Here is a 27,080-nt window from a genome sequence, read left to right as displayed (position 1 = left end):
GGTTTCTCTATGAAAGTAGGGGGATTCTGCAGCTCTTTAATGAAAACAATGGGTCTTGTCAACTAGGACAACTGATAGAAATTTGGCCTTTGAATATGTTTGGGGACAGAATGATCCATCCAGAGGGAAAGCCAACTATGGGTTGGCTACAGAAGTCCTGTTTACCTCTCCAGTCTCATCTCTTCTAATCTGTCTGCTCCTCCTCATCCAACTGGATTTGAATTGTTCTCTGGTACTGCAGGGGTGTTTCATGCGTGTTGCTGTTTGGAACGAGTGTTCTGTGTTTAGGATTCTCTTCTACTTGTCTACCTCACAGGTGCCCACTGTTCTTTTGAGATTCTAGTTAACTATAAATGCAATCAAATGTAATTTTTTCCATAAAGCTTTTTTTAAGTCTCCACTGTGAAAATGACAATTCTTTCTCATGTACACTTCTATCACAATCTCCTATTGTTTATGAATCTACCAAGGAAGTAAACTGACGTGTTCCTTAAGTGCAGTGCCTGTTCCTTATCATGCTTAGTGTCTGCAGACCCCAGTGCTCTGCCTGACACCAGCAACTCTCAGAGGTTTGGTTAGTGACTGACAAGATATATAAAAACTCCTTTAGCATTGACAGTAGTGGGGTAAAGATATTAAAATCTTCTGCACGGGAAAGAAAAGCAGGTTAAAGCAGAGAAATAGTGTTAAAATTCACTTTCAAATAAATGGTTCCCACATATGACATGAAGTAGTCAGGATTATCACAATAATAACTTCATGTAATAAAAAGTATTTATTATATTCTTACAGAGAATCTTAAATTTCCTGGGTTTTAAAAAAATGCCAAAGTGATACGATTAGGGCTATACGATTTAACACAGAGTACATATTCACTGAATAACATTTTGTAATTAATTATTTTGGATAGATATTAGATGAGACTGGATGTGCACTGTAAACTTTGTTTAAAATCAGAGACTTCTGGAAACTCAGATACTTAACTAGATCCACATTGGGAAAAATCATGACTTAAACTGATCAGTTTGGGAATTTTTAGAATATACAAATAAATATGATAGAGAATCATTAAATTTCTTCACATAAATTGTGTTGTTGAAAGTTGAAGTTAAATCTCAGAGAATACACGTTTTCCTGATCAAAAAACACCCCTTAGGTCTTTATAATAAAATCAGAGCCTTAATAACAAGTATTTCAAGTTAGTGACATTCAAGATTTTACACTATATTTTTAACACATCAGACACAGCTACAATTATATTTGTGTGAAGAGATGCAGTTTGTCAAGCAGCTTATTAGGTTGTTCTAAATGTAGGTCTGCGTAAATTTTGGTTTATTAAGCAATTATAAGTTGTCAGTTACTCTAAATGGATTTACTTGGGAGTCATATAATACTACAGTAATTGGTTGGAGACTTAGAAACTAGTCACCCTTAAGTGGGACATTTCCACTTACAGTTGACAGGCATAATCTAACGATGACAAAGGAGTTACCTCAGAGACAGAGTGGGTGTAAAGGAAGAAGAGTTTGGGGAAGTTTTAAAATTATACCTAGGGAATTAAAAACAGAATAAAAAGGAAAACAAATCAAAATAAAAAAAGAATATAAAATTGAATGAAGTTCAATGATTGTTGATTTCTTGGACTGCAGAAGCCAAGCAACCTTTGGAGTGCCAGAGTCTGTCCAGCTCTGATAAACATGTAAAAGCTGTCCCTGATCACATACTCATAGAAAAATGACTTGATGATTCCTTGAAAATGGCTTCAATGCCTCCATCAGAAAGAATGATACCATCCCATTTGTTAGGAAATGGAGACTTGAAAAAAATTATATCTAGTATATGCCTAGGACAAGCAGAAAAGGTCAAAAGCTATGTATATATGGCCATATAAGATGATGCTAAGTGAAATGAACCCCAAGATAGGGACACAAGAGGTTTCATCTTTCTTGCTGTCATTTTAATGTACTTGTACTACGTGATTTTTTTTGTTTCTTTTATATGTTCTTCCCCCATGGTATAACCCCATGGTATAACAGTTTTCACTGTTATACCATGTGCCCTACTCACCTGTATCCTAGCTATTCCGGTGCCCTACTCACCTGTAATCCTAGCTATTCAGGAGGCTGAGAGCTGAGGATCGAGGTTCAAAGCCAGTCCAGGCAGGAAAGTCTATAAGACTCTTATCTCCAACAAACCACTAGAAAACTGGAAGTGGTGCTGTGGTTCAAGCAGTAGAGCACTCACCTTAAGCTGAAAAGTGCAGGGACAGCGCCCAAGCCCAGAGTTCAAGCCCCACTACTGACCAAAAAAAAAAAAAGGGGGGGGCTGGAAAGGTGGCTCAGTGGTAGAGCGCGTGCTTTGCATGCATGAGGCCCTGGGTTTGATTCCTCAGCATCACATAAGCAAAAAGAAAAAAGCTGGAAGTGGCCCTGTGCCTCAAGCGGTAGAGCGCTAGCCTTGAGCCTTGAGCTGGGGGACAGTGCCCAGACCCAGAGTTCAGGCCCCACGACCAGACCAAAAAAAAAAACAAAAGGCTTCAATGACCCTGGAAGAAGACCCTTGATACTGTGGTATCACAGGGGAATGATCCATTTGGACAGTCACATGGAACTAACAGTAGGTGAGGCATGATGTTGTTGAGAATCCACTATGCTAGTCTGGGGATTGTTTTAGGGTCCAGTGCTAATCCACCCCTCCCCCTTTAATACTCATACATATTTTAAGTATATTAAATAGAACTGGCATATGATGGTGGATGCCGCCATTAGGGAGATGCTGACTAAAAGAACTAGTAACAATTTAACATCTACCTTAAAAATTTTAGTAAATAAGCATATACATGATATGCAAATAAAGCTAAGATGCTCAAGATATTTTGGGAATTACTGAAGTTGGAGACATACTAATGTAACAATGAACTATGAGGCAATTATTCTCAGATCAGTGGCAGTGAGAAAGTGAAGAACTATGTAAAACAAACCTAAGTCCAAAATTTAAATAGTCTGGGTCTGGGTCATGGGTCATAAATTATGTTAAGTTGGCTCATGTTGAGGTTAGCTTGGTCTTGGAGTACAGGCACCATGGAATGGAGAGGCTTGACAATGAGACCGAGAACCAGATACTGGTGATCAAACCCACTTAGCATGAAATATAGCATAAAAAAATCAAGAGCACTTACTTTCCTTTTTTAATTGTGTTCCTGCCAAGCAGTGGATCGAGTACTGGATCTATTGTCTCCTCAAGATTTTCAATTAAGATGACATCGCCAAAGGCCAAAGCTGTTTCAATGGCTTGCAAGAACCTTCGAATTCAGAGTGGAATGAGATCATCAAATGTAAATAAGCATAGGAAAACTGTTCAGAATTATTTATCAGATTCAATTTTATTTAACGTGGAAATTTTAAATGGGAGAAACATGGAGAAGTCATATTTTTCTCTAACAATTTAGATTAAACAGAAATGAGAGAGCAGATTTAAGACAATTTTGCTGTCATATTTTCCAAGTGTTAATTAGTTGCTTTTAGTAATAACCAATGGTTGAAATAGTGTAAATAGCTCAGTATTATAAATTCAGATTTATTCAGTGTCTCACTCCCTTTTTGAGATAGACTCTCTGTAGCCCAAGGTGGCCTCTCACACACCTTTTTGTTATCATGTCTTGGGTGCTGGGATTAGAAGTGTATACTACATAACTGGCTAATGATTACTTTATTACTATTATTGCTATTGTTTTGTTATTATTTGCAGTATTTGAGATCAAAGTCAGGTCCTTGTTCTTTTTATTTTTTTCTGATCCTGAGGCTTGGACACTGGGGCCTGGGTGTTGTCCTTGAGCTCCTTTTGCTCAAAGCTGGCACTGTACTACTTGAGCCAAAGAATCACTTTCGGCTTTTTCTGTGATTTAACTAGAGATAAGAGTTTCACAGACTTTACTGCCTAGGCTGGCTTGAAACCACAATCCTCAGATCTTATCCTCCTGAGTAGCTAGGATTATAGGCGTGAGCCACCAGTGCCTGGCTTCCTTGTTCTTTTTAGGCAAGTGCTCTACCCTTAGAGTGACATTTCCAGTACTACTGGGTCCTTTTTAGGTAACAATTAAAATTAAATGCTTTGTTTTATCAGTCTTTTACTCTTAAATTAAGATCAGACATGATTAATGGTGAATTATCATTTTATTTCATTCTTACTCTCCAAAAGGAGTCTCTCCTTATTTTGCTTTAAGTGCAAAAATGGAGTCAAGTGAAATAAAAGCAGGCCCAAGAATTACTTTACTTAGCATTAAATGAACACCAACTTTGCACAGGACAGCTCTTTATCCCTCAAAGGATCCAGTGACAGAGAGTCTGAGTAGACTCAGTGCTCAAAAGTGATACATGATCATGTGCATATAGCTATTGAGCCTTTGTGATCCTCTCCTAAGAGAATCCTTTGGTCTGTGAGAATGTTTAGAGTCTTGTTTAACTTATTATGGCCAAGTTTAATTTTTTATTTTTCACCATCCATTGTGTTTACTTGTAGATATATAGGCACATTCTGATTACTACAAATGAGTGAAACTATGTAACCTATGTTTTCTTGGGTCCAGCTTACTTCACTTAATATAATTTTTTCTGAGTAGTGTTTATCTCCAAGGTTTTTTGTTATTTTGCTTTTTGTTGTTTTGTTTTTCTCCTTTGTTGCTATTTTTCTGATCCTTTTGTCTTGTATGTAAGCTTATCTTCTTTGGAGAGGGTAAGGGTGAGTACAGAAATGGTGGGAGAAAGGGTGAACAAATGCAGCAGTGATAGTCACTAGACAGTGTTGAAAATGAAATATACAGCTTGTGGGGGAGAGGCATCAGGAGGCAAACACTGGGAGAAAGGAGGAAGAGGTGACATTATTTAAAAGGAAATGTACTCATTACTGGACTTATATAACCGTAATCCCCTCTATACAACACCTTTACAATAAAATAATTTTTTTAAAGTGATCAATGACTAAGAGGTCAGGCTTTCAAGGTTGGATCTGTAACATACTGAGGTCTTACTACAGGCACAGAATATATTCAGAGACAGAAGTATGAGCTTCAGTGAACCTGTGAATGCAGTTATTCTTGTTAGGGTACCATTTACCAAACACTCTAAATAAGGAATGTGCTTTTTTTTTTGGGGGGGGGGTCCGGTCGTGGGGCCTGAACTCTGGGCCTGGGCGCTGTCCCTCAGCTCTTCAGCTCAAGGCTAGCACTCTACCACTTGAGCCATAGCACCACTTCCGGCTTTTTTTTTTCTGCTTATGTGGGGCTGAGGAATCGAACCCAGGGCCTCATGCATGCAAGGCAAGCGCTCTACCATTGAGCCACCTTCCCAGCCCCTGTATTTCCACTTTTATCATTAGAAAATATACCTCTCTTTTCTCTTAGATACAATGTTTGTGCAAATCTTTAATCTGATTTTTTTCATCATTTGGATGTTGCCTGACACAAAATACCTTTATAACTGAGATAGTGTGTGAAAACTGAGCAGGTAAGTAAATAAGGGGCACCAAACTGCAAAATTTCAAAATGGTGAAGATCTCTCACAAATGCAAGACTTTAGAAATCAGACCCACTTCCTAATAGCCTAACACCAAACCAATCCCTTGGGAATTTACATACCCTTTCTGGCCTAAATGTGTGACTTTCAGGTCAGTTCCATATTTATTCTTGATCCACTTAATTCCCTGTTGTTGAGGATCTATCATCAGGGGCCAGCGCTTGCAGTGTGTTAGGATGACAGCATTTTCGGTTGACATTCTGTCGCTGGGCAGCCCTGCGTTATTCCAGGTGGCAATGGTAGCATCATCTGTCAACATGGCAATCAAGTCCAGGCCCTCCGTGATTGGGATGGCAACCTTCAAAATCAAAGTTGAATGCAATAAACTGGCAGTGCAGCAGGGGAAGAAGATGCAGCAAGGTAGAAAAGAAAATGAAGCCAAAGCCAAGAGAAAGTGATTCGAGGAGAATGCATGCCAAATATCTACAGATTCTCAGAAGCTAAGTACAGCTTGTACCATGAAAGACTATTGCACCTGATAGATCCAGTATTCAGAATCGTGTCAACTGTGGCACTCAAAATCTAGTTTATTAACTCCATCGATTTGGCTTTCCTGAAAGGAACTTTGTCCTAAACATCTGTAACTGTTTTAACAAATTGAGAGAGAATTTAGGTCCCGGGGAAAATGGCAGGGCCCAGATACTTATTTACTGATGGAGCAACCACTCACTCCACATAAGCAATGGTAAATGTAGTATGTGGTTAAGGCATGTCCTCTGTTTCCACAGGGCAACACTACAGGCATGGATTTCCCAGGATGGGGTAATGAAGCAATCTGCTGATCTGAGGAACTCAGAACATGACCTCTATTCTCAGAAAGAATTGCCTGGGCCTTGAGCATTGCAAAGTGAGTTTTTGATAGACAGATGAGCAGAAAGAGAGAAGGAAGAAGAAAGAGAAGAACTAAAGAGAAAGAGAACAATCAAATGGGAGACTTATAAACTTATTTTAAATATATAACAATATATTTATAATATATTTAAAATAAATATATAACATTATTACACACACACAAATCATTTGGACTTTTAGAAGAAGTGTCCTTCTGTTAGCAAAGGATGTGTAGTTTTTATTTTCAAGTTCTATTTAACAAAACTTGAAACCATTGAATACCTTTGACTTCTGAAGCTAAAAGGACTCAAATAAGGGACCTCTGTACATCTCCCAAAATTTAACAGCTCGGATTTCTTGAATACCTACTCTATGCAGAGTAGAACATTGGGAATTCAGAAACAAATTACCCAAATCCACCCCTTCTTTTGTCTGGTCAGTGAAACCTAGTTTCATAAATAAAGCCATTTCAATATGAATAAAATCTAGTAACTGGCACTAAAAAATAGCATTAATGTTAGGACTACTTTAAAATAAAGTTTTAGAACTTTACTTATACTATTATAGTCATTGTTGTTCTAGATCTCATAATAATAGGAAATTACTTCTTTTTGGTGTATGTGATGATACTGGGGCTTGAACTCAAGGTCTGTGTACTCTTATTTGGCTTTTTCCCCTCAAGATTAGCTTTCTACCAACTGAATCACATATTCAGTTCCATGAAATTATTTCATCATGGAAGCCTGAAATTCCATGTACCTCTCTTGCCTTTTTCATGTGTAATGCTCTAACAAACAGCCTTAGGACTCCTAGATTGTTACCCTAGGTTCTTTTTTATTCATAGGTCCTTTTTATTGTGGAAAGTTATACATGATAACATTTGTCATGGTGACAATCTTAAGTGTATAGTTCAATACCATTAAACACACTCACAATGTGCACACTCTCCTTCTCCAGAACTTTTTGTCTTCCTATGTGGAAATTATATCTAATAAACAATAAATCTCCATGTCTTTTTTCCTAGCCCCTAGCATATAATTTAAAATTATGTGTTTCTGAGAAAACATTAAAGATTGTTGTCTCTTAGGGTTTTCTTATAGAGTTCCTTCCAAGGTCACCTTAAATAGGTCCACAGGTCATCAATAAATGACACGTTTGGTTTAAAGATTTATAAATCACACAGATTGTAGTCACTTGTTAAGTAGTTTGTTTATAAACCATTAGAACCCGTAGGACACCCTACTGACAAGGCAAATGCACCTCAAAGATGGCTCCCTACAGAAAACACCCTATTATATATTGGGAAGAAACAATAACAGTTGCTTCTTATGGGGACAAAACTAGAAAATTAAAGTTAGCATTGTTCAGCACCTTTAGCTCTTACTGCCAACCTACTTACTACATGTCCACCTGGATAGGATACCTCCTTCCAACGTCAGCCCAAGTCAATCTGGAAATAGAAGCACAGAAGCAACTCCGCAATGGAAACCCAAATCTCACAAGGACCAGCGCTTGTTATGGTTCACACAGCACTTTCTGCCAGGCATCTTAGGTGCAGAGAACCACCTGCCAGAGGGATTTCATATCCACAATTGGGAGTAATTTCCTTCCTTTAGTTCAGCAACGCTAGAAGTAGGTGGGAGAAATAGGCTGGACATGTTTTAGGGTCTGGTTCAATTTGACTAGTGGTTGTGTACTGAAGAGAAAAGGAGAGAGGTCTCTGATGACAAAGGTTACCCTGGGAAGAATCATGGTCTTGGTAAAACAGAAGTTCATGGTTAAATTGAATACACATTTAGCATATATTATCAGAAAATTGCCATTTTGCTTTGAATGTTGTGACACTCTGGGTATCAATTAGCATTGCTAAGCATCTTCAGTTCCCACAGCCACCCAACTACATGTTCATACAGATATGACTCACTTCTTTTTATCATTTTTAATTTTATGATCTCTTCCAAGCAAAATGACATCTTCATAAAAACATGTTTGTTTCAACAAGTAGGAAAATACAAATCAGTTCACGCGCAACTTTGAAGAAACACATGTAGAAATGATGTCATACCAGCAATTAAAGACCCATTAAAAAAACATTTCTAGTTTAAAAAAAAAGTAAAATGACTGGTAGCATAACTTCACACTATTGATACTTTCTTCAAAGTGAGAATTCTAACAAGATGACAATATGAAGTGAATTTCCTTAGTAATTTTGGAGAAAATGTGAATATTGCATTAATGTCTATGAGTACAGAAGGAGGGCCACTGTCAGCATGAAGTAGTCATAGGTGACTGATAAACACAAGACTCAAGGCTAGAGATGAGACAGAGAAAAATAGAGGTAACAGAAGTATACAATCAACACTTTAGAAACTCACAATGCAATAAAAATTGGAGAAATTCAGCAGCATTCCTTATCCTCTTACATAAATACATATTTCATCATAAAAACATTAAATAAGCAGGGTGTTTGTGGCTCATGCCTGTAATTCTAGATATTTAGCTATCTGAGATCTGAGGATCATGGTTCAAAGCCATGAGGAAAATCCAAAGATTCTTATTTCCAATTAACCAACAAAAAGCTAGAAGTGGAGCTGTGGCTCAAATGGTGGTAAATAAGCCTTGAGTAAAAAAGCTAAAGGAAGGGCTCTGTTCAAGTTCCAGTACTGGCACAAAACAAAACATAAAATATGCTTTTACATTTAAAATACTGAAATAATCAATGAAATATTTGATAATTGTTATTGGAATAGCTTTTCAAGAATAAATGTAAGAGGTAATATCTTTTAAGAAATCTTCAATGTAAGAATGAAGTTTAGAGCTCGGTGCCAGTGGCTCATGCCTGTCATCTTAGCTACTTAGGAGGCTAAGATCTGAGGATCATAGTTCATTTCCTGCCAGCCTGGGCAGGAAATCCCATGAGACTCTTATCTCCAATTAACCACCCCAAAAGCCAGAAGTGGAGCTATAGTTCAAGTGATAGAGCACTAGGCTTGAGCAAAAACAGCTCAGGGACAGCAGCCAGGCCCTGAGATCAAGCCCTAGGGGCCTGTCCACCCCCCTCCCACACACACACAAAGAGTTTTAGAACCATATATACATTATTGTTCTGTGTGTATCAGTTGTGGGGCTTGAACTCAGGGCCTGAGCACTGTCCCTGAGCTCTTTTGCCCAAGGCTAACACTCCATCACTTTGAGACACAACTCTACTTTCGGTTTTCTGGTGGTTAACTGGAGATTCTTTTCTCCAGCGAGGATGTACACATCATCCGGAAAACAAGGCCTGGAAGTCAGGTAGTCTGATCTCCTATTCAGTTGTTCAAGGAGGATCTTAAACGAGATAGTTTCAAAGATTCCAAGTATTTGCTTTTACTTTGCTTATGGGTTTGGGTTTTCCAATTTAGAATAAGCTATTCTTAAATCTATACACAAAAAGCTACACATTTAATCTGAAAGTAGTTTTGGAAAATCCTCTACAAATAATCTGTCAGATTAGTATGACAGCAAAATCTCAAGCTATTGAATAACAATAATACAAATTAATTTTTGTTATCTTTATAAAATATACCTTCCAAGTACAATTCTATGTGATTATTTTTTAACTTGCCTCTTGAAATCATCATTAAAATAAGAAAAAATTGAAACACATGAAGGTGCCTGCCATATTTGTGGTTTTGTTATTGGCATTTTAGTATGTTGCTTCCACACACTGACAAGTCGAGGATCTGAACCTACCGTCTGTTGAAGAAATGGAATCCACTCGCAATCCACCAATTCCTGGCGATACTGCTTTGTGAAGGGCCCAACATAGGACACAAAAGCAGCTGTAAGGAGAACGTCTCCACAGAGCATCTTCTCTTGAATTTCAAAGGACTTGATAGACTGACCCCAGCGAATTTTCTCTGACTGTGTGACAAAATTACTCTCATGAAATTGCAGGGCAAATATCTGCTCCACAAAGGTTCAGTGCAATTGCCTTATAGTACAGAGTAAAGCTGTGGCCTCCTGGAAGACCAGAATGAAGCTGATTGGTGTGATTGCTATCAGCTACCATAGGTTTGAAACCCACAATCACCAAGTAGTTCTCCCAGTCTCTTCAGTACAGTTTGATTTAACAGTAGTTGTCTGACATCCCCATTCTGTGGGGTAACCCTAACCTTAATCCTGAGAGCCAAATGCTTAAGTCAAGAATGAGTGGTAGTTTTGTGTGTGTGTGTGTGTGTGTGTATATGTGTGTGCACACACACGCATGCACACACGTGCTATGTATGTGTGTTCATGTTGTGTAGCCTAGGTTGGCCTCCAACTCACCATCTTCTTCCCTCAGTTTCCTGAGTTCTGGGATTACTGGTATGGCTATCCCACTGGCTATTATTAGTTTTTGGAAGTACTGGGGTTTGAACTCAGAGACTTGTGCTTGTTAGGCAAGTGCTCTGCTGTTTACGACATGCTGTTTTTTCCCTAATTGTTTTTCATATAGGATCTTGGTGATTCTTTTGTCCAAGTCAACATCTGACTGTGATCCTTCTCATCTCTGCCTCTCAAGTAGCTGGGATGACAGGCACAAGCCTGCCTTGCCTTCAGCTATTGGGATTCGTTACGTTAGCCTGGATGCTCTACATTCTGCACACTTTTCCACAATGGCACCAGTTTGCCCCAGGTTATTATTATTTTCCCTCACATATTGGCTATGGGCTGATTACAGACAAAGAAAATTGATAAACATCACTCATGTTAATTTATTAAACTTAAAACCTGAGAATCATCTGTCCCAAATCTATTCAATAATCATGCTGGTAGTGAATGAATTCAGGCTATTTTTCTTATATAATCATTAAATCAGTGGAAGAAGCTATGAGCTGTGTAAAAAGATGAAAATCAGGACATGACTAGCCTTGAAGACAGTATACTCAATGTCTGTTGAAGTTCTCCTATCTAGTGGGATGGTCATTCAAAATCTGACTTAGAGGTTAACTATGTAAAGCCCTTAAATTGGATTTGAATACAACTACAATAACTATGTACGATTGACTGAACCACAAGTAGTCTACTAATGACTTATTTCAAGTCATGCTAAAAAGTAATACTACATTTTAAGAATATGAAAGTTAACAGGGCCTAGAAAATCAGTGGTTTGATAGGATAAGAAAAGAACCTTGCAGGATTTTTCTTTCCTCATGAAAAAAGAAAAAGCCACAGAAAACATTAATGTCATGTGTCATACTAGATTAGAATGTCAGCTGCTTGTGAACCATCACAATATCCTGGACACTGTGATCATAAAATTAGCATAAGACATGTCTCGTTGCTTTCCTTTTTAAAGATCAGCACCCAAGTTAGCTGCATAATTAAATACTGAGGAATTTTAGCTCTCTGGTTCTCTCTTTTAGAATGTATAACCCCCTTCCTGAGTCACAGATAATATATCCATTAATTTCCAAGAGAAAGCTCTCATTTGCCTACCTTCCACCTTTGTTGTTTGTAAATGATATACAATAAAGTGCACCCACCTCATTCTCCAAAACAGTTTTGAAATCTGAAGATTTACTAAACATAGACTTATTGGCTATTGAAACAGTCAATAATTTCACTATACCACCCACACAACATAAATCATTACTGACACTGGCTAACAAGGGTTTAAGAGTTGGAACATGTCCTGTAATAAATTTCTAGACAGTTAAAAATCACTATAATTTTATTCTAATGCATTATAGATTGCCTGTAATGTCATCCTGGCTGGGGTGACCCATTTCTAATTTTGAACAGCTGTTCAGCTCAGGAGTTAGTTAATGATTAAATATAAATTGCCTGATTTATTAGTCTGAATGGCTCAGCTTCCAGGTCAATGCTATATAGACAAAATCATCAGTCTTGATGCTTTTCAGAAGTTAACTGTCTCCTGTTCTAGTCAGAAAGAATTTATCCTTGAAGGAAAAGATATGACACCTTCAATTAATCCTTCAAATATATATATTTTTTCCTAGTTAACAACATACAGGGATTGCCTCCCCCCATTTCATTGTGCAAATCTGCAGGAGTTAAGTGAAGCCCTTGGGAATCATGGGGTAGATTAGAGGAACTGGTAAAGCCTGCTTCTGTCTCAATAAAACTTTAGAGTTCTGTAACATTCTATAACATTCTAATCGACATTTTATTTCTGAAATAGTCTAGTTATATGACCTTTTCTCAGGAACCTCACAAATAGTAAACAGTAAAAACTACTTATATCTCACTGTGCTAAGTGGGGATGGTTGTAAATAGGAGTGGCAAAATTTCTTAGCTCAACTAAAAAAGTGGGCTTTCAAAGGCTTCTGAATTATTTTTAAATCTAGGAGGCTCCAAAACCTCATCCATCCATCCGTCCATCCATCTATCCATTCATCTGTCTGTCTATCCATCCATCCATCCATCCAATATCTATTAAAGCCAAGATGCACAAAGCAGATGAAGTTCCTGTTCTTGAGAAGCTCTTAGGTGTGTGCTTGCTACACATGTGTGTGTATACCTGTGTGCAAAAGGACAAGTTAAGTCACTCACCTGTGGAGCCAAGAGAATGCTTTGTGGTAATGGGAATTTTATTTAGGCAGAGCCTCAAAGAAAGGAGGAGAAAAGGAAATAGATAACCTACTAAGTGCAGTATGGTTCTTTGTCAGAGCCTCATACTTGGCTCTTGGCTGTTGTTCTACCACTTGAATCATGCCCCTAGCCTAGCTTTTTACCAATCATTTTGGTTATGGCATCTCCAGGTCTTTTCTGCAGGGACTTGTTTCAAATTGTGATCCTTAGATCTCAGCTACCTGAGAAGCTAGGATTACAGACCTGAGTCCCTGGCACCTGGCCTTACATGGTTAATTGCATTTTTATGTAGTCACTCTTCAGAGTGAATGATAATAAAGCCTGAACAAGCTTGTCTATGTCAGTGAGAGTTCCAGAGGAAAAGATCTGCTTACCTCTAGTTCCCTGACAAGTCTGTTGGCTAGTTCAATGGTTTTATTGGTCTGGTTCACCTCCTCTTGGCACCGGACTTTCTCAGCTGTTGCTTTTTCAAATGAAGCTGTGAGTCTGCTCAGGTTTTGATCCAGATCCTGAATAAGAGTTGAAATGAATCCTTTAGAGTCATTTCTAGTGAAAGTTGAAACACTACAGCCATTGTAAAACATCTGTTACCTTAAGGAAAATGGAGCAAACCTCCTTTTTCTCCTTTGCCTTTGGACTGTGTATATGATAAGGAAGAAGGAGGAGAAGACAATGGGGATGAATCCACTGGGGCCACCATGGCTGGGTCATACTGAGAGGATGAGGATGTGGGAAGATTCGCACATCTGGGAAGGACGGAGGTTCCATTTAGAGGGAGACGGCGTTCTACCAAAGGCAGAGGAAAGGCTCATACAAAGAAGCAGGGTGGGACATAGGCAATCCTGCCATGAAAACTCTATGAGAAACTCTTCTCTCTCCAGACATGTGGTCACAGTGCCATCCATCATCAAGTCACCTTTCTTTGGCTTTAGGTATGTGGAAAGGCCTTGCATTACTTATAGCCCAAAATGTCTTTACTTCTGCAACATCCTCACTACTTTTCCTTTGAACATATTCTAGTATTTACATGAAGCCATTAATAGACAAAAATATTTCCCCAAAGGTTTTAGTCAAATTGACAGTAAAAGTTTTAACCATTGATGGGATATCATTTTGATAGTTACTTATGTTTACTCTAAACTTTTCCTACCAGTTCCTGGGTTTTATTGAACCACAAATGTGGTATTAGAGGAGTATGACTGATGGGACTGTGAAAGATTGTGGTCATGTCACTTGGGTGAGGAGTGATGATCAGGAAGGACTAATAGCACAAGTAGCCTAAAAGATAAGGATGAATTACTATGAGAGACGTTCAAATTATCCATGCCATAAGGAGAAATTTGTAGAGTATTGACCATCTTACCTTAACAAATTAATCCCTTTCTGGTAATAGTCAAGGAATCAGGGCCTTGGGCTCTGCTCTGGAACGTTGATGCAGTCATCTCAGATATAAGCAGGCCTTATTCCATAGGAAACCTTGTATAGTTGCATGGCCCCTCTGAGTGCTAGAGTGTAGGCTACTGCAATGGCCTGAGATGTACCCCAGTCCCCACTGCTTTTCACACATCCATTGAGTAATCTCTCTACCTACATCATCTACATATCAGCCATTCCCAACCTCTGCTCCTGAGCCATGTTTTTTTTCTCAAACTTCTGTCCTGCCTGCTGGAACACCATGGAAATAGGATTTAGGAAGTACCACCTGTAGGCTGCTCTGAGGGATGGACTGAAGACTTCAGTCTATTAGGATTAACAGTGGGGACAACAGAAACTCCTCTAGCTATTTTAAGCTGAAGGGAAGTATATAGTACATATAGTCAAGTTTGTTCTTAGAACACTGGATCAGAATGACAAGTTTGTATAAATGTAAATCGACATATGACTGGCACTATGGTAAATTCATAAATTCATTCATTCATTCATTCATTTATTTTTGGTCTGGCTGTGGAGCCTGAACTCTGGGCCTGGGCGCTGTCCCTCAGCTCTTCAGCTCAAGGCTAGGGCTCTACTACTTGAGCCACAGAGCCATTTCTGGCTTTTTTTTCTTTTTGCTTATGTGGAGCTGAGGAATTGAACCCAGGGCCTCACGCATGCAAGGCAAGTGCTCTACCACTGAGCCACCTTCCCAGCCCCAGAAAATTCTTCTATACTATATACTGTATGTATGTATATATATATATATATATATATATATATACACACATATATGTATAAAAGTAATACAAAATGCTCATTTAATCCTATCTAAGCAGGGAATGCTATTATGACCCAGACTGAGGGCCCTTTACCTAAAATGGTTGGTGCTTTAGATTTTGGAGTTTTTCAGATTTTGGTTATTTGTATAGACTTTACTGGTTCAGCATTCCTAAAATGCTGAAATCCAAAATGTTGGATTTTGTATTTGGATTTTGGATTCTGGGTATTAGAATTAGAGGTGTTCAATCTGTACCTATTTCACAGGTGAGTAAACAGAGGCTCTGAGTGGTTAACTTGTTTGCATGGGGTAAAACAGTAACAGGAGAGTCAGGATGCAGAGCAGTTAAGTCTGGCTGCAGGTGCCTCATTTTCCACCATGGTGAGCTACCTTCTTCCTTCTAGTATCAGACTGTGACAATGTCTAATGTACAGAAGCCATGATTGCCTCCAATCATGTGTGCAACAGCTAAGAAATACTGGCACAATTAGTACATAGGTAGATACAGTCATGACAGAGGAGGTTTCTTTCTGTTTGGTAGGACTCTGATGGGCCCAGTCTGAAGGTGGGAAGGACCATAAGGTGCAAGTGTGGACCATGCTTTTGGGAGCCTCTTAAGCATTACAGTTTGCACTTACCACAAGCTTCCTCCTAATAGCCTCTAGTTTTTCTGTTGCTGCAGCCAGTTCTAGGTTTGTTTGTGCTAATGCCTGGCGTTTGGGCTCCACGTCACAGTAGACCTGAAAATCCACATGGGTATTAATTCAGAATGCAAAGCAGATGCAGAGGGAACCAAGCAATCACTCAACATCTGTAAAATCTCTAATCCATGAATCAGTTTGCTGTTTGTTTCTGTGGAATAGAGCAGACATAGCCTTCTACATCTTCTCTGCTACTCTCCTAGTTACTTATTCTGGAAATCAGCATTACAGGTAATTGCATAAAATGTCATACAGTCAAATACCACTCAGATACTAAGATCAGTTTGTCACGAAATGTAGCAATAATCCTTATCATTAGAAATTGCAGTGTTCAGGAACTATATAACTAAAGGTGAGATGAGGTCTAGTCTTAGAGGAAGAAACTGTGGAGACATTCTGTGAGCTCAGAAAGGAAACTTGGAGGAATCTACTCAGGAGACATCCCATAATAGCATCCACATTTACTTCCTTCTCTCAGTTCCTGGCTACCTTATGCCTGTGTTATTCAGATGGATGGTTTGAGAACCTGGGTGGACTAGTTTTCCTCCTGGGAGAGACAGAGACAGGAAATTAAATTTCATTTCCTATCTGACAGCAAAATAACACATTGCTACCACCACTCCGGCCTAGCTCTATGCTCCTTTCCACCCAATGAACACATGAAACTGTGCCAATGAACACATGAAACTGCTCAGGCATTTAGGATGCAAGAGGCTAGACATCCGCTGCTATATTCCCACACATCTCCTCTGTGAAGCTCTAAGTACTATCAGAAAGAAAGATCAAAGAGCCCTGCTCCTGTGGTTCTAGGATAAAACCTGAAATCATTTAGGGAATGACACTGACTATATAACTGGCTTTTTCTGGATACGCCTGTATTTGAATAGGATATTCAACTCTCCAAAATGATCATTCCTTCAGTCATTGCTCACACCAAGCTCCCCTTTATATCCAGTACTCTGCAAAAGACTTTGGGACACAGTTGGCCAGTAATGAACTTTTCAGACCTAAATGCCTATGTGAAATGATGATCTATCTTTTTTTTCCTTTTTCTTTTCTTTTCTTTCTTTTTTTTTTTGTGCCGGTCCTGGGGCTTGAACTCAGGGCTTGGGCACTGTCCCTGAGCTTTTTCTGAGTAGTTTACTGGAGATGAGTCTCAGACTTTCCTGCCCAGACTGGCTTTGAACCGCGATCCTCAGATCCCAGCCTCCTGAGTAGCTATTATTACAGGTGTGAATCCTTGGCTCCCAGCAGATGATCTATCTAAATCACTCGAAGTGTAAAATTTGGCTCAGCAAACATCTGCAGCACAAATAAATGCTCATTTCTTCATCTTCTATACCTATAATAAAGACCATATAAATTTTTTTGCTTGGTGAGCAGGGAATCAATTCAATATTAATTCAGCTTTGAAGATTTTTTTTCAGATCAACATAAATTAGATGGCTTCATGTAAATAGATATATTTTATATAGGTAAATAAGTTTTCATATCTAACCAAATCAAACTAATTAATGTTCTTTGATCTACAGTAGCTAATCACCTTACCCTAAAAACGTTAATATTTCAAATACTCATTTTGTAGAATTCTGTTGTTAATATTTCAAATACTCATTTTGTTTAGAATTCTGTTAACTCTGACATACTCATGTCTTATTCCTAGATCTACCCTTCTTCAGGTAAAAAAAAAAGTCTCATTATAATTTTTGTGGCCCTAGAAATTGGTGTTTCATGGCCCTGTGCAGGTAGAAGATACAAAGCATCAGTTAAGGATTGATGATACCTCATAGAATTTAACAGTGTTGAGGATCCAAGCACAGAGGCCAGCTGCTGCGAAAGATTTGCTGCGAATCAGGTTTGGGTTGAACTCCGGGTCTTTCAAATACTGTTCATTCACCACTTTTAGACAGTTCTCTGGGATGTGCTCTTTGTCATAGTGAATTAAAGCTTGCAAAAAATCGTCAACCTGTACAGCAAACAGAGAGAGAGAGAGAGAGAGAGAGAGAGAGAGAGAGAGAGAGGAGAGAGAGGGGAGAGAGAGAGAGAGGAGAGAGAGGGAGGGGGGAGAGAGAGAGAGAGAGGGAGAGAGAGAGAGAGAGAGAGAGTTACTGCCATGAACCCATTTGGGCTGCAGAGAAAATTCCAAGATCAAAAGTGAAAACTAGCTTTCAGGGCTCACAGGACAAAGGCAAAATTGGCAAGCTGCACTTATCCTACTGTTTGACTTTTCCAGTCTTTAAAGCATGAAGTTAGAATTAGCAATGGACACTTTTAAAACCTCTCCTATCCCAGGGTAAAATATTCAGTCCTGGCACAGGAGGGATTCACATTTTGAAGAAAAGAAAAGCAGAAAAGAAAAAAATAGCAAATATATACCCAAAAAGGCCCCTTTGCTTCACCATGTATATTAGAAACATTTTTTCTAACCTAAGAAATCTATGTAATTTTCTCCCTCCTACACTTAAATGCTTTCATAATTTTGGAAAGAATTAGCAATCTTCTACCTGCTGGCCATGACTTAGGAAGGCCTTAACCCTGAGCTCACTTCCAATTTTGTTAGCAAACCTTGTGAACCTGAAACACAATGGTAGATTTCAGTCAGCAGCTACAGAAATGGTTTCTTTACACATAAACCTCTTTTGCTATGAAGCATAACCACAGAAGGTGTCAGGACACACAATACATCTGATACCTTTCCCATGAAGATTTTAGCTGCTTTCCAACTTCGGTCTTTGGGCACTCGGCCTCGGGGAGCCAGAAGGACCATCACGGCTGCAGTGACATTGGTGACTGCATTTGGGGGGTTGGGGAAGGCTTTCAACTCAGAGAGGTTCACCTGAGGAAGAGTACACATGTATGTATATACAACAGTCAGTCAGAAGGGCTCCAGCAAAGTGCTAAATTGCCTGTCCTGTCTCTAGAGTTCTCCCACCTCTCAACAACACACCAGTCTCACTGTGACAATTCCTTGACACTTGGGGACTTTACCCTGGGACCTCAGGGGGTTCAGTTGTTGCAGGATACTTCTCTGGTATTTTGGAAACATCATTACCCTTTTTTGCCTTTAATTTTTTTTTCTCCAAACTGGTAATCCTAGCTACTCAGGAGGCTGAGATCCGAGGATCATAGTCTGAAGTCAGCTCAAGCAGGAAAGCTCATGAGACTCTCATTTCTAATTCACTACCAAAAAAGCTGCATGTGGAGCTGTGGCTCAAGTGTAGAGCACTAGCTTTGAGCAAAAAAACTCAGGGACGGTGCCTAGGCCCTGAGCTTAAGTCCCAGGACTGGCATGCACATGCACACACACACACACAAATTACCCATTTGATAAGTCCTGTATACCAAGGCCAGGAAATTGTGTCAATATACAGGTTGTCACATATGCCAGTGTGATGTAATCTACTTGCATTTGAAGCAGGCCCTCCCATAAATATAATTCCTTAGCTCTGTATGTCCTAGTTTTGCTTTCTTTCTTTACAAGAAGTATTTTCTTCCTTTATACGGAAAGGACTATCAACTGGGAAGGGTCCATATAGACCAAACTTATTTACTACATTTAACACATCAGTGCATACACTGATTTATCCAATAATGGAGTTAAGAGCTAAATTGTAAGAACCAAGGCAAATACTTTGGGGGCAGAAGTTAGTACCTGTAAAAAGTACATAAAGGTTTATGATACACGATTTTAAAACCAAAAACAAATAACCAACTATTTCTTATGGTATTATATGTGTCATATAATCTACTCTTTCTCACAAAATGTTATCAAATGCCAAATCTAATTGTTCCATTACTAGAACTACTTCATAAATGATTAAAAAATATGGAAGGAGCATGAAAGAACAAAAGCAAATTCCTCAGACATGCTAATGCTGAAAAGAGGCTGAACAAGGTTCTTTAATCACTTATAAATACACTCAGTTTTGTATTTTCAGTGACATCCATTTATTTTATCTGACAAAAGAGCAATCTATTCAGAGAAAATTTACAAATTTAGATAAAGATGAAGAAAAACATTCCATAAATCAGAGATTACAAATTACTCCTCTATTATTTTCTAATTTCTTCTACTTATATAAATGTTCTTACCCTAAAAATTAGTCATATGATAAATCCCATTATACAATCATTTTGTTCTCACTTATTATGAACATTTTTCATGTTGCTAGCTAGCATTTAAAAATACCATGTTATAGCCATAGAATATTGAAATGTGCAATGATCTATCATGATGCATTTACATTATTTAAAATGTTTTAAGTTTTATGATGATACTTTAAAAATCTTCTTATAAGACTCTTCTTTTGGTCAAAATTGTCTTCTAAAAAATATACTCAGAAAAGGAACTGAATATTTCTCAGAAGAGAAGTAAAAAATCTAGTTCCTTTGCTCTCTAGAGTTGAATCTTCGTCTGGAAGAACCAAAGATGAAATTGGCTACAGGCTATTAAGATAACTACCCACCACTTCATTTTCCCTTTTGGTACCCTCTTGAAAAACACAGGTTATGTCTTTCCTGAGAATCTGAGTGCCCAGTGAGATCTCGTACTACTAGTACAATGCTAGGAGAAATGGTGGAGATTGTTGTTTCTTCTGTTCTTTGGTTTTGGTTTTGTAGTTATCGGTACGATTATTGTTTTGCTGTAAAGCAAAAGCCTTATAAGAACATTGCATTAACTTGTGATGTTATGTTTTATGGAAAACTGGTTTGGGGTCAAATCCAGAAACTAACAATTGAATTCATCCCATGGTATTGCTCCTTTTTTCTTTTCTTTTTAAAAAATATTTTTATTACCTTTAAATAGTGGTACAGAGGAATTACCATTCAAAAAGCAGTTTACAAATACAATGTGTTTTGATCAATGTCACTTCTTTCAACAATCTATGGTACTGCTTATTGGGTACATCAGAATATTCCAGAACGGAAAGTTGAACTATGATGAGGGCCTCAAAGATTTGGTTTAAACTTCAATAATCTATGGGTTTTTCTTTGCTTAAGGAAAAAAAAAACTTGTGGGGTTCATGGGTTCTACTATCTACTAAGTAACTGAAACTCTAATAACCTTTGACTATTATTTTGAGGAAACACACAGGTGGAGAAATGGTCTTTACCCGGTTAAGTGTATTAAGCGCATCTTTGGCAGCCACCAGCGCAGGCTCCGCCTTGAGCAAGTCAGCCTCACATTCTCTCTGTTTCTGGGACACTTCAATTTGAATGGCAGTCACCTAAGGAGAGAGGAAAAACACACAAACAGAAATTACATCAGGGATCTCTTCTACAAAGTGTAGATTGACCTAGGTTGGACACACTGAAATCATTCATTAGCCTGTACTTTGAAGCACTGAAGAAGTATTGTCAAGACTAATTTTTTTTCAGGTATAGTATGTATAAAGCTTTGTAAACACATACAAAATACATTGACAAATCAAATAGATTCAAATCTCAAAACATTCCTAGTATGACTCAATTAACTTTGAAGTTCCACTAATGGCAATATAAGAATTAGCAGTCAGTCAGTCTTGCTTTTCAGTTTTCTTCAGAGTGGCGCACCAGAGTTCTCCCACCAGAGGAAATCTAGGCTGGATCAGTAACCTTGACCAGAAGATATTCTTGCTACAACTATCTAGCTTTTGCTAACATTTGCTTAGAAGTGCTGTGGGCTGGACCTTAAGAACAAATGTGAAACCAAACCAAACCACCACCACCAACAAAAACAACTAGCAAATATCTAGGAAAGTGAAGCAATAATAATAGACAAAATCAGCAACAACAAAAACAGATGTGAAGCTCTTTTGCTCAACTGTGGTCATGGATTATATATAAGGAAGACACAATTTTTATGAAGACCAATTATGGGCTTCTCCAAGGACCTGCTAAGAAGCCATTGGTGCATGACCCCAGATCTGTCTGTGGCTTATGGAAGTATGACAACCACTGAGCCTCCTGACCCAAAGCCTTATGATTTGAATGCAAGACATTCAAATTTAAATGGAACCAATAGGAGAATTTTACTCTTCTCCTCTTAGGATACCTATAACATTTGAATGGCACATGAGAATGGATTTCCAGTCCTCAGCAGAATTTTCACATTGTGGCACTGGGCACCAGGATTCAGTCCCACTGGGGGTTGGTTCCTGAGGTGATGGTAATTGTGGAATGTAAAGTGTGAACAAAAGTGTATTTCTTCAGCTAGATTTGGAATGAACAGGTTTAACCATACCATAAAATTAAACACCGTTCACAACAAATTATGTTGTCTAGTACAGCTTTATTAGCAGTAATTGCCCTTTTCCTGATTAACCATTATTTTGCTGTATACTGCCCCTTTTATGAACATAATTGGTTCAGGGTAGATACAGGATCTCCTGCTAACATAGGCATAGCTACTGTTAATGTACATAAGAAAACCCTGCAAGCTTACCAAAAACACTCCAAAACTACAACCCTTAAGCGATGCCAGGAGTGAACCATGCAGACTCTGAGAACACGTTTTCAGTGTGCTTGAGATGAAAGGAAGTGTGTGCCAGCGAGTGAGTTACTGCCCGGTGCTTATCTATCTTCCATGAGGAAGAATGGCTCCACTTAAAAAAATCGTTTTATTTCATACTTAGGATCAAAGGTTTTCAGCATTGGGAGAAATCTTCAGCAGTTTTTGTTGTTGGTAGGTTTGTTGTTGGTAGGGATGGCCCTGGGGATTCAACTCAGGGCCTTGAACTTGATAGGTAGGTGTTCTACTACCTGCACCATGCCTCCAGCCCTTTTTGCTGTTTTGAGATAAGGTCTCATTTTTTTCCCCCAGGCTAACATGAACCCTGATCCTCCTATGTCCCATGATAGCTAGAATGACAGGTGCATGCCACCTAAGATAAGGTCTTAAAACTTTTTGTCTCAGCCTACTATGTAGCTGGGGTGATAGGTCTGCATCACCATGTTTATCTACTGGTTGAGATGGGAGTCTTGAAATTTGTTTGCCCTACTTGGTCTCCAACCATGATCCTTTATATCTCAGCCACCGAGATAGCTAGAATTTGCAGATGTGTAGGCAGCTGTTTTGCTTTCATATTCTATAACTGTGAGCCTGGGATAGTCATTCTTCCTCAACTCTTTTTCTTTGGACTCTTTCACTACTTAAAGAATAACACCCACATAGATAATTTTTATAAACAAATTAATTATAAAAATTAAATAAAACTCCACAAATATAAATAAGAAAACACTCTAGGTTGGCCAGCTTATTTCTTATTCCCAATACCTTTCCCATAAGGTACAACGAAATTGGAGTAGTAAAAATGCTGTGCATCTCAATGATGTGGTAAGAATGCAATTTCTTCAAAGAGCTAACTCAAAGAGAGCAGTGAGCAAAGCTCAGCCTGCAGAACGGGAAGAGCTTCACAGATTTCTGAGCTTTCTTCTACAATGGAGGGTAGTAGCGCTGGAGACACTGCCACTTCTTGGGCACACCAGAAATCATCTGCCATCTATTAATTAACATTACTTAACATTCCTAACATTTTGTGATAATCACAGGGAATAAACTCCTCAAAAGCGCTTGTTGTGTCTGTTCACAACTCATCTGTGGAATCCTTAATTCCCAGTATCTCAGAATGTAGTTTTCTTTGGAGGTAGGGCCTGAATAGGGACAATGAAAGTAAAAAGAAAAAAAAGCCATGCGGGTAGGTCCTCATCTCATCTGCCCAGTATCCTTTGCGGTAGTAGTAGTAGTTTGGAAACACAAGAGACAATACAGATGAGTACTCACAGAGGAAGGGTCAGGGGAATTCACAGCAAGAAGGCAGCCATCTGCAAGCCAAGAAGGGCCGCAGGAGAACCAACCTCTAATATTGTGACCTTGACCTCAGCCCCCAGAACTGGGAGAAAAATCAATCTGGAGGTGGGGAGGGAATATGTGCTGGTATTGGGGCTTGAACTCAGGCTTTACATTTTTACTTGGCTCTTTCATGGCTGGTGCTCTACCACTTGAACTACACCTCCCGCTCTAGTCTGTTGCTGATTAATTGGAGATAAAAATCCCATGGATTCCTCTATCAGTGCTGCCTTCAAACTACTATCCTCAGATCTCAGTAGATCTAGTTACTAATTAACTACTTACTACTCAGATCCCTGGGTAGCTAGGATTAGAAGTGTGAGTGGTTGGCATGAGTGAAAAATCAATCTGTTTAATGCCTCCCAATCTACCACATATCATTATTGTGCCCCCTCCCCGAAAAACATATACTGTTTGTACTCTTCTCTTTTCTCTGGATTTATAAAATTTCCAGGCCCAGTCATAGTTAGAAAACAGACTCAAAAGCCAACAGTGGACATTGGTTCAAAAGCAGGGTGGTCTAACTTGTGAAGAGATTGCATCAGCACTTCAGCTGATGAGGCGCTGCTACTCACCCCACCAAGGTGGAGAGCACTGGGAAAATGACCACAGGATTCTCAGAATCTTTGGAACTTGAACTGACAAATTTAAAGATGGAACTAGTTTTCACAGGTTTTGTGGTGCTTGCATGACTTGAAGTCATGGCCAACAAGAGTGGTGTACTTGGCCCTAGATTATTTTATAAATCGGAAGCAACTATTTCAACCTACTTCTCCACTTAGACTGTCAAGACACATTACAAGACAGTCTCTAAGCCCAACATTTGTGTAGTCACATTAAATGTGGCAATGTTCTTGGTGAGCCATGCAGCATTAGTTTTTATTACTGCTCACCTCCTAAGCCTAGGGAGCTTAATTTTACAGGCTCAGAAAGAGTTTATTATTTCCTCCCTTTAGTAATAGTATTGCATCTAGTACATTGCTAAATGTGTGACACATGCGAGTCACAGCATGTAATCTGGTGCTAATTTCTCAGTTTCACATGGCTTGATTACAAAGAGAGCATCTTTGCCCATCACCAACTTAAAATTGCTCCTTCTATTCAAACTATTTGGTTTTACCAGAGTATTGATCACTAAATCAAACTTATCTTATGTCTTAATGTGTTACTTCTGTCCTGTCAGGATTTTCCATTGTAATATAAACTACCTAAATACATATTGTTTGGTAACTATTCTTAAGAGCCCAGTACAGTACATAACACCCCCCCCCAAAAAAAAATAAATCAAAACACAATTTAAAATATATGTGCATGCACTCAACATTTCTGATTAGATAAGCTGCATAAACCAAGTGATAAGTGTTATTTTACTTCTTGGTACGTAATTATGAAAAATAGTGTGTGCCTTGTATGTTTGAAGCAGCTCTAGAAACAACCAGGAAATGAGTTCTAATTTGCCAAAACCTTTTTCGTCCTCTCTAAGGTAATTGTATCTTAGGAATCCACCTACAAAAAAAAAATGTGAAAGTATCTCTAGAGTACTTATTCAATTTCAAGATCTCCCTAGGGGTGGAGATTGGTCATGATACAATAATTATGAGAACATGACACATTGGTGTGATACCTCAATGCATCCTCTGGGTGAAATCAGCCTAGGAAAATGACACCACGTGAGACACATAGCTACTCAATATGATAATACACTTTCTGCACTTGTCAGAAACTCAATGGTAACACTCATTACTAAAATCAGCAATTCTAAGTTGGTTGGCCATTACTTTGCTTGTCTTTGGCTTCAAATAAAATGGACCTTTTTTTATTATTTAAAGTTTCGATGTTTAGCATAGTGTTCAAGGCATTAGTAATGCAAAATAAAATATGCTGAAGGCACATTAAAAAAGAGAAGGAAAACAACCTGAGTATACATAAATGGCTGACAACACTACAGGAGAAACTCACATTTTTCTAGTTTCTTAAAATGCAAGGATCGTGGCATAATGGTTATGGATTCTGAGTGTCAGTAATTTATATTTTAATGACTTAGACTCTGATTATCTTTTTCTATAAAATTCAAAAAATTACCTTACATATATATAAAAAATCATTTAAAATTTTTATTTATTAGTTATCTCTGTTTCCTATGCTATTCCTTTGGAGAAATACAATACACAAAATATATCTTCATATGCCCTTGAAGTTTTTGGTAAAAGAAGATGTCAAAAGTTGCATTTATTTCAGAATTACTGGAAACCTGAGCCTGAAGAAAGCAAAAGCTATATAAATCTTAAAGGTAATTGTTTCCAACAATAAAACACAATACAGAAAGCTTAGGGCCTCAATCAAGTCAAAAAGAACAAATTTAGCTTAGGATTTAATAATAAACTCCAGTTATGTTATTAAAATGCAAAATTTGAAAACCATCTCACAAAGTGTCAGAATGGGCTTTGTTAACAATGGAGTTGTTCAATTTGCCTAAAAACTAGAAACCTTTAGAAACCTCAGAGGCGACTTTCTGACCTTTACTGTATTACAAATAGGCCTGATGTTCAAGATCCACATCCATTATATGCTTGAATGAGCTCAGTATTTATTGTTCTTTCATAGCATTAAAGAGCTAAAAGGTTGGGAAAATGCATAATGTAAAGAAAGGTCAAGTGGTACTCATGGTGTGAAATGCTGTTACATGTGTAACTATAATCATTCTTTAGACTTGATGCTCCCTGGAGAGGAAGTTGTTCAAAATTGTTCACCTACAAAGGTTTATTTTGTGCTAAATATAGCTCAGCACTCTAAATGGTGGAATTAGCCTGACCTTTCGCTCCTCGGCATCGGCAATGGCCTTTTCCCGGCTCACTTTCTCTGTCTGAAGCCCGATCTTGGCGATCAGAGCCTCAGCATCATGATTTCTCAGCTGCAACTCGGCTTCTTGAGAAGCAAGTCTGGCTTTCAGATCTGCCACCTGCAGAAAAAGTCAGTAGTCTTGAATAACTTGCACTGATAACAACAAATAACACATACAGCTTATTACTTTCGTGTGGATTCTGGGATCCCTAATGGTTAAACTGTTTCTACCCTGGTGTGCATGTGCATGTACATGTGCATGTGTGTGTACTGGAGCTTGAACTCATGGTTTGGGAGCTGCCCTTAGCTTTTTTTACTCAAGGATAGCACTATACCACTTGAGTCACACCTCCACTTCCATCTTTTTTTTTTTTTTTTTTTTCTGATGGTGGTGGTGTTAAATGGAGATATGAGTCTCCTGGGCTGGTTTTGAACTATGATCCTTAGATCTCAGCCTGCTAAGCAGCTAGGATTACAGGTGGGAACTATTGTACCTGGCTTCTACTCTGATTTTATTGCCATCTCATTTGCAAAAATGT

At 38.5% G+C, this 27,080-nt stretch overlaps 1 protein-coding gene across 1 annotated transcript in view; it reads right to left on the bottom strand.

The window, feature by feature from the left end:
- Positions 1 to 27,080, bottom strand: part of Dnah11 (dynein axonemal heavy chain 11) — a 274,358-nt gene that overhangs the window by 54,464 nt on the left and 192,814 nt on the right. The window contains exons 56-64 of the mRNA XM_042685047.1: positions 26,513 to 26,659; positions 20,987 to 21,100; positions 18,565 to 18,708; positions 17,656 to 17,838; positions 15,810 to 15,911; positions 13,352 to 13,486; positions 10,137 to 10,304; positions 5,633 to 5,874; positions 3,179 to 3,301 (exon numbers count right to left, since the gene is read on the bottom strand). Coding sequence (XP_042540981.1) covers positions 3,179 to 3,301; positions 5,633 to 5,874; positions 10,137 to 10,304; positions 13,352 to 13,486; positions 15,810 to 15,911; positions 17,656 to 17,838; positions 18,565 to 18,708; positions 20,987 to 21,100; positions 26,513 to 26,659 — 1,358 coding nt within the window. The remainder of the gene's footprint in view (positions 1 to 3,178; positions 3,302 to 5,632; positions 5,875 to 10,136; positions 10,305 to 13,351; positions 13,487 to 15,809; positions 15,912 to 17,655; positions 17,839 to 18,564; positions 18,709 to 20,986; positions 21,101 to 26,512; positions 26,660 to 27,080) is intronic.

This window comes from Dipodomys spectabilis, unplaced genomic scaffold (genome assembly GCF_019054845.1).
Source record: "Dipodomys spectabilis isolate Male_0828 unplaced genomic scaffold, ASM1905484v1 ptg000092l, whole genome shotgun sequence".
Taxonomy (NCBI): Eukaryota; Metazoa; Chordata; class Mammalia; order Rodentia; family Heteromyidae; genus Dipodomys; species Dipodomys spectabilis.
Note: the sequence above shows the minus strand (reverse complement) of the source record. Positions and strands in the feature narration are given on the sequence as shown.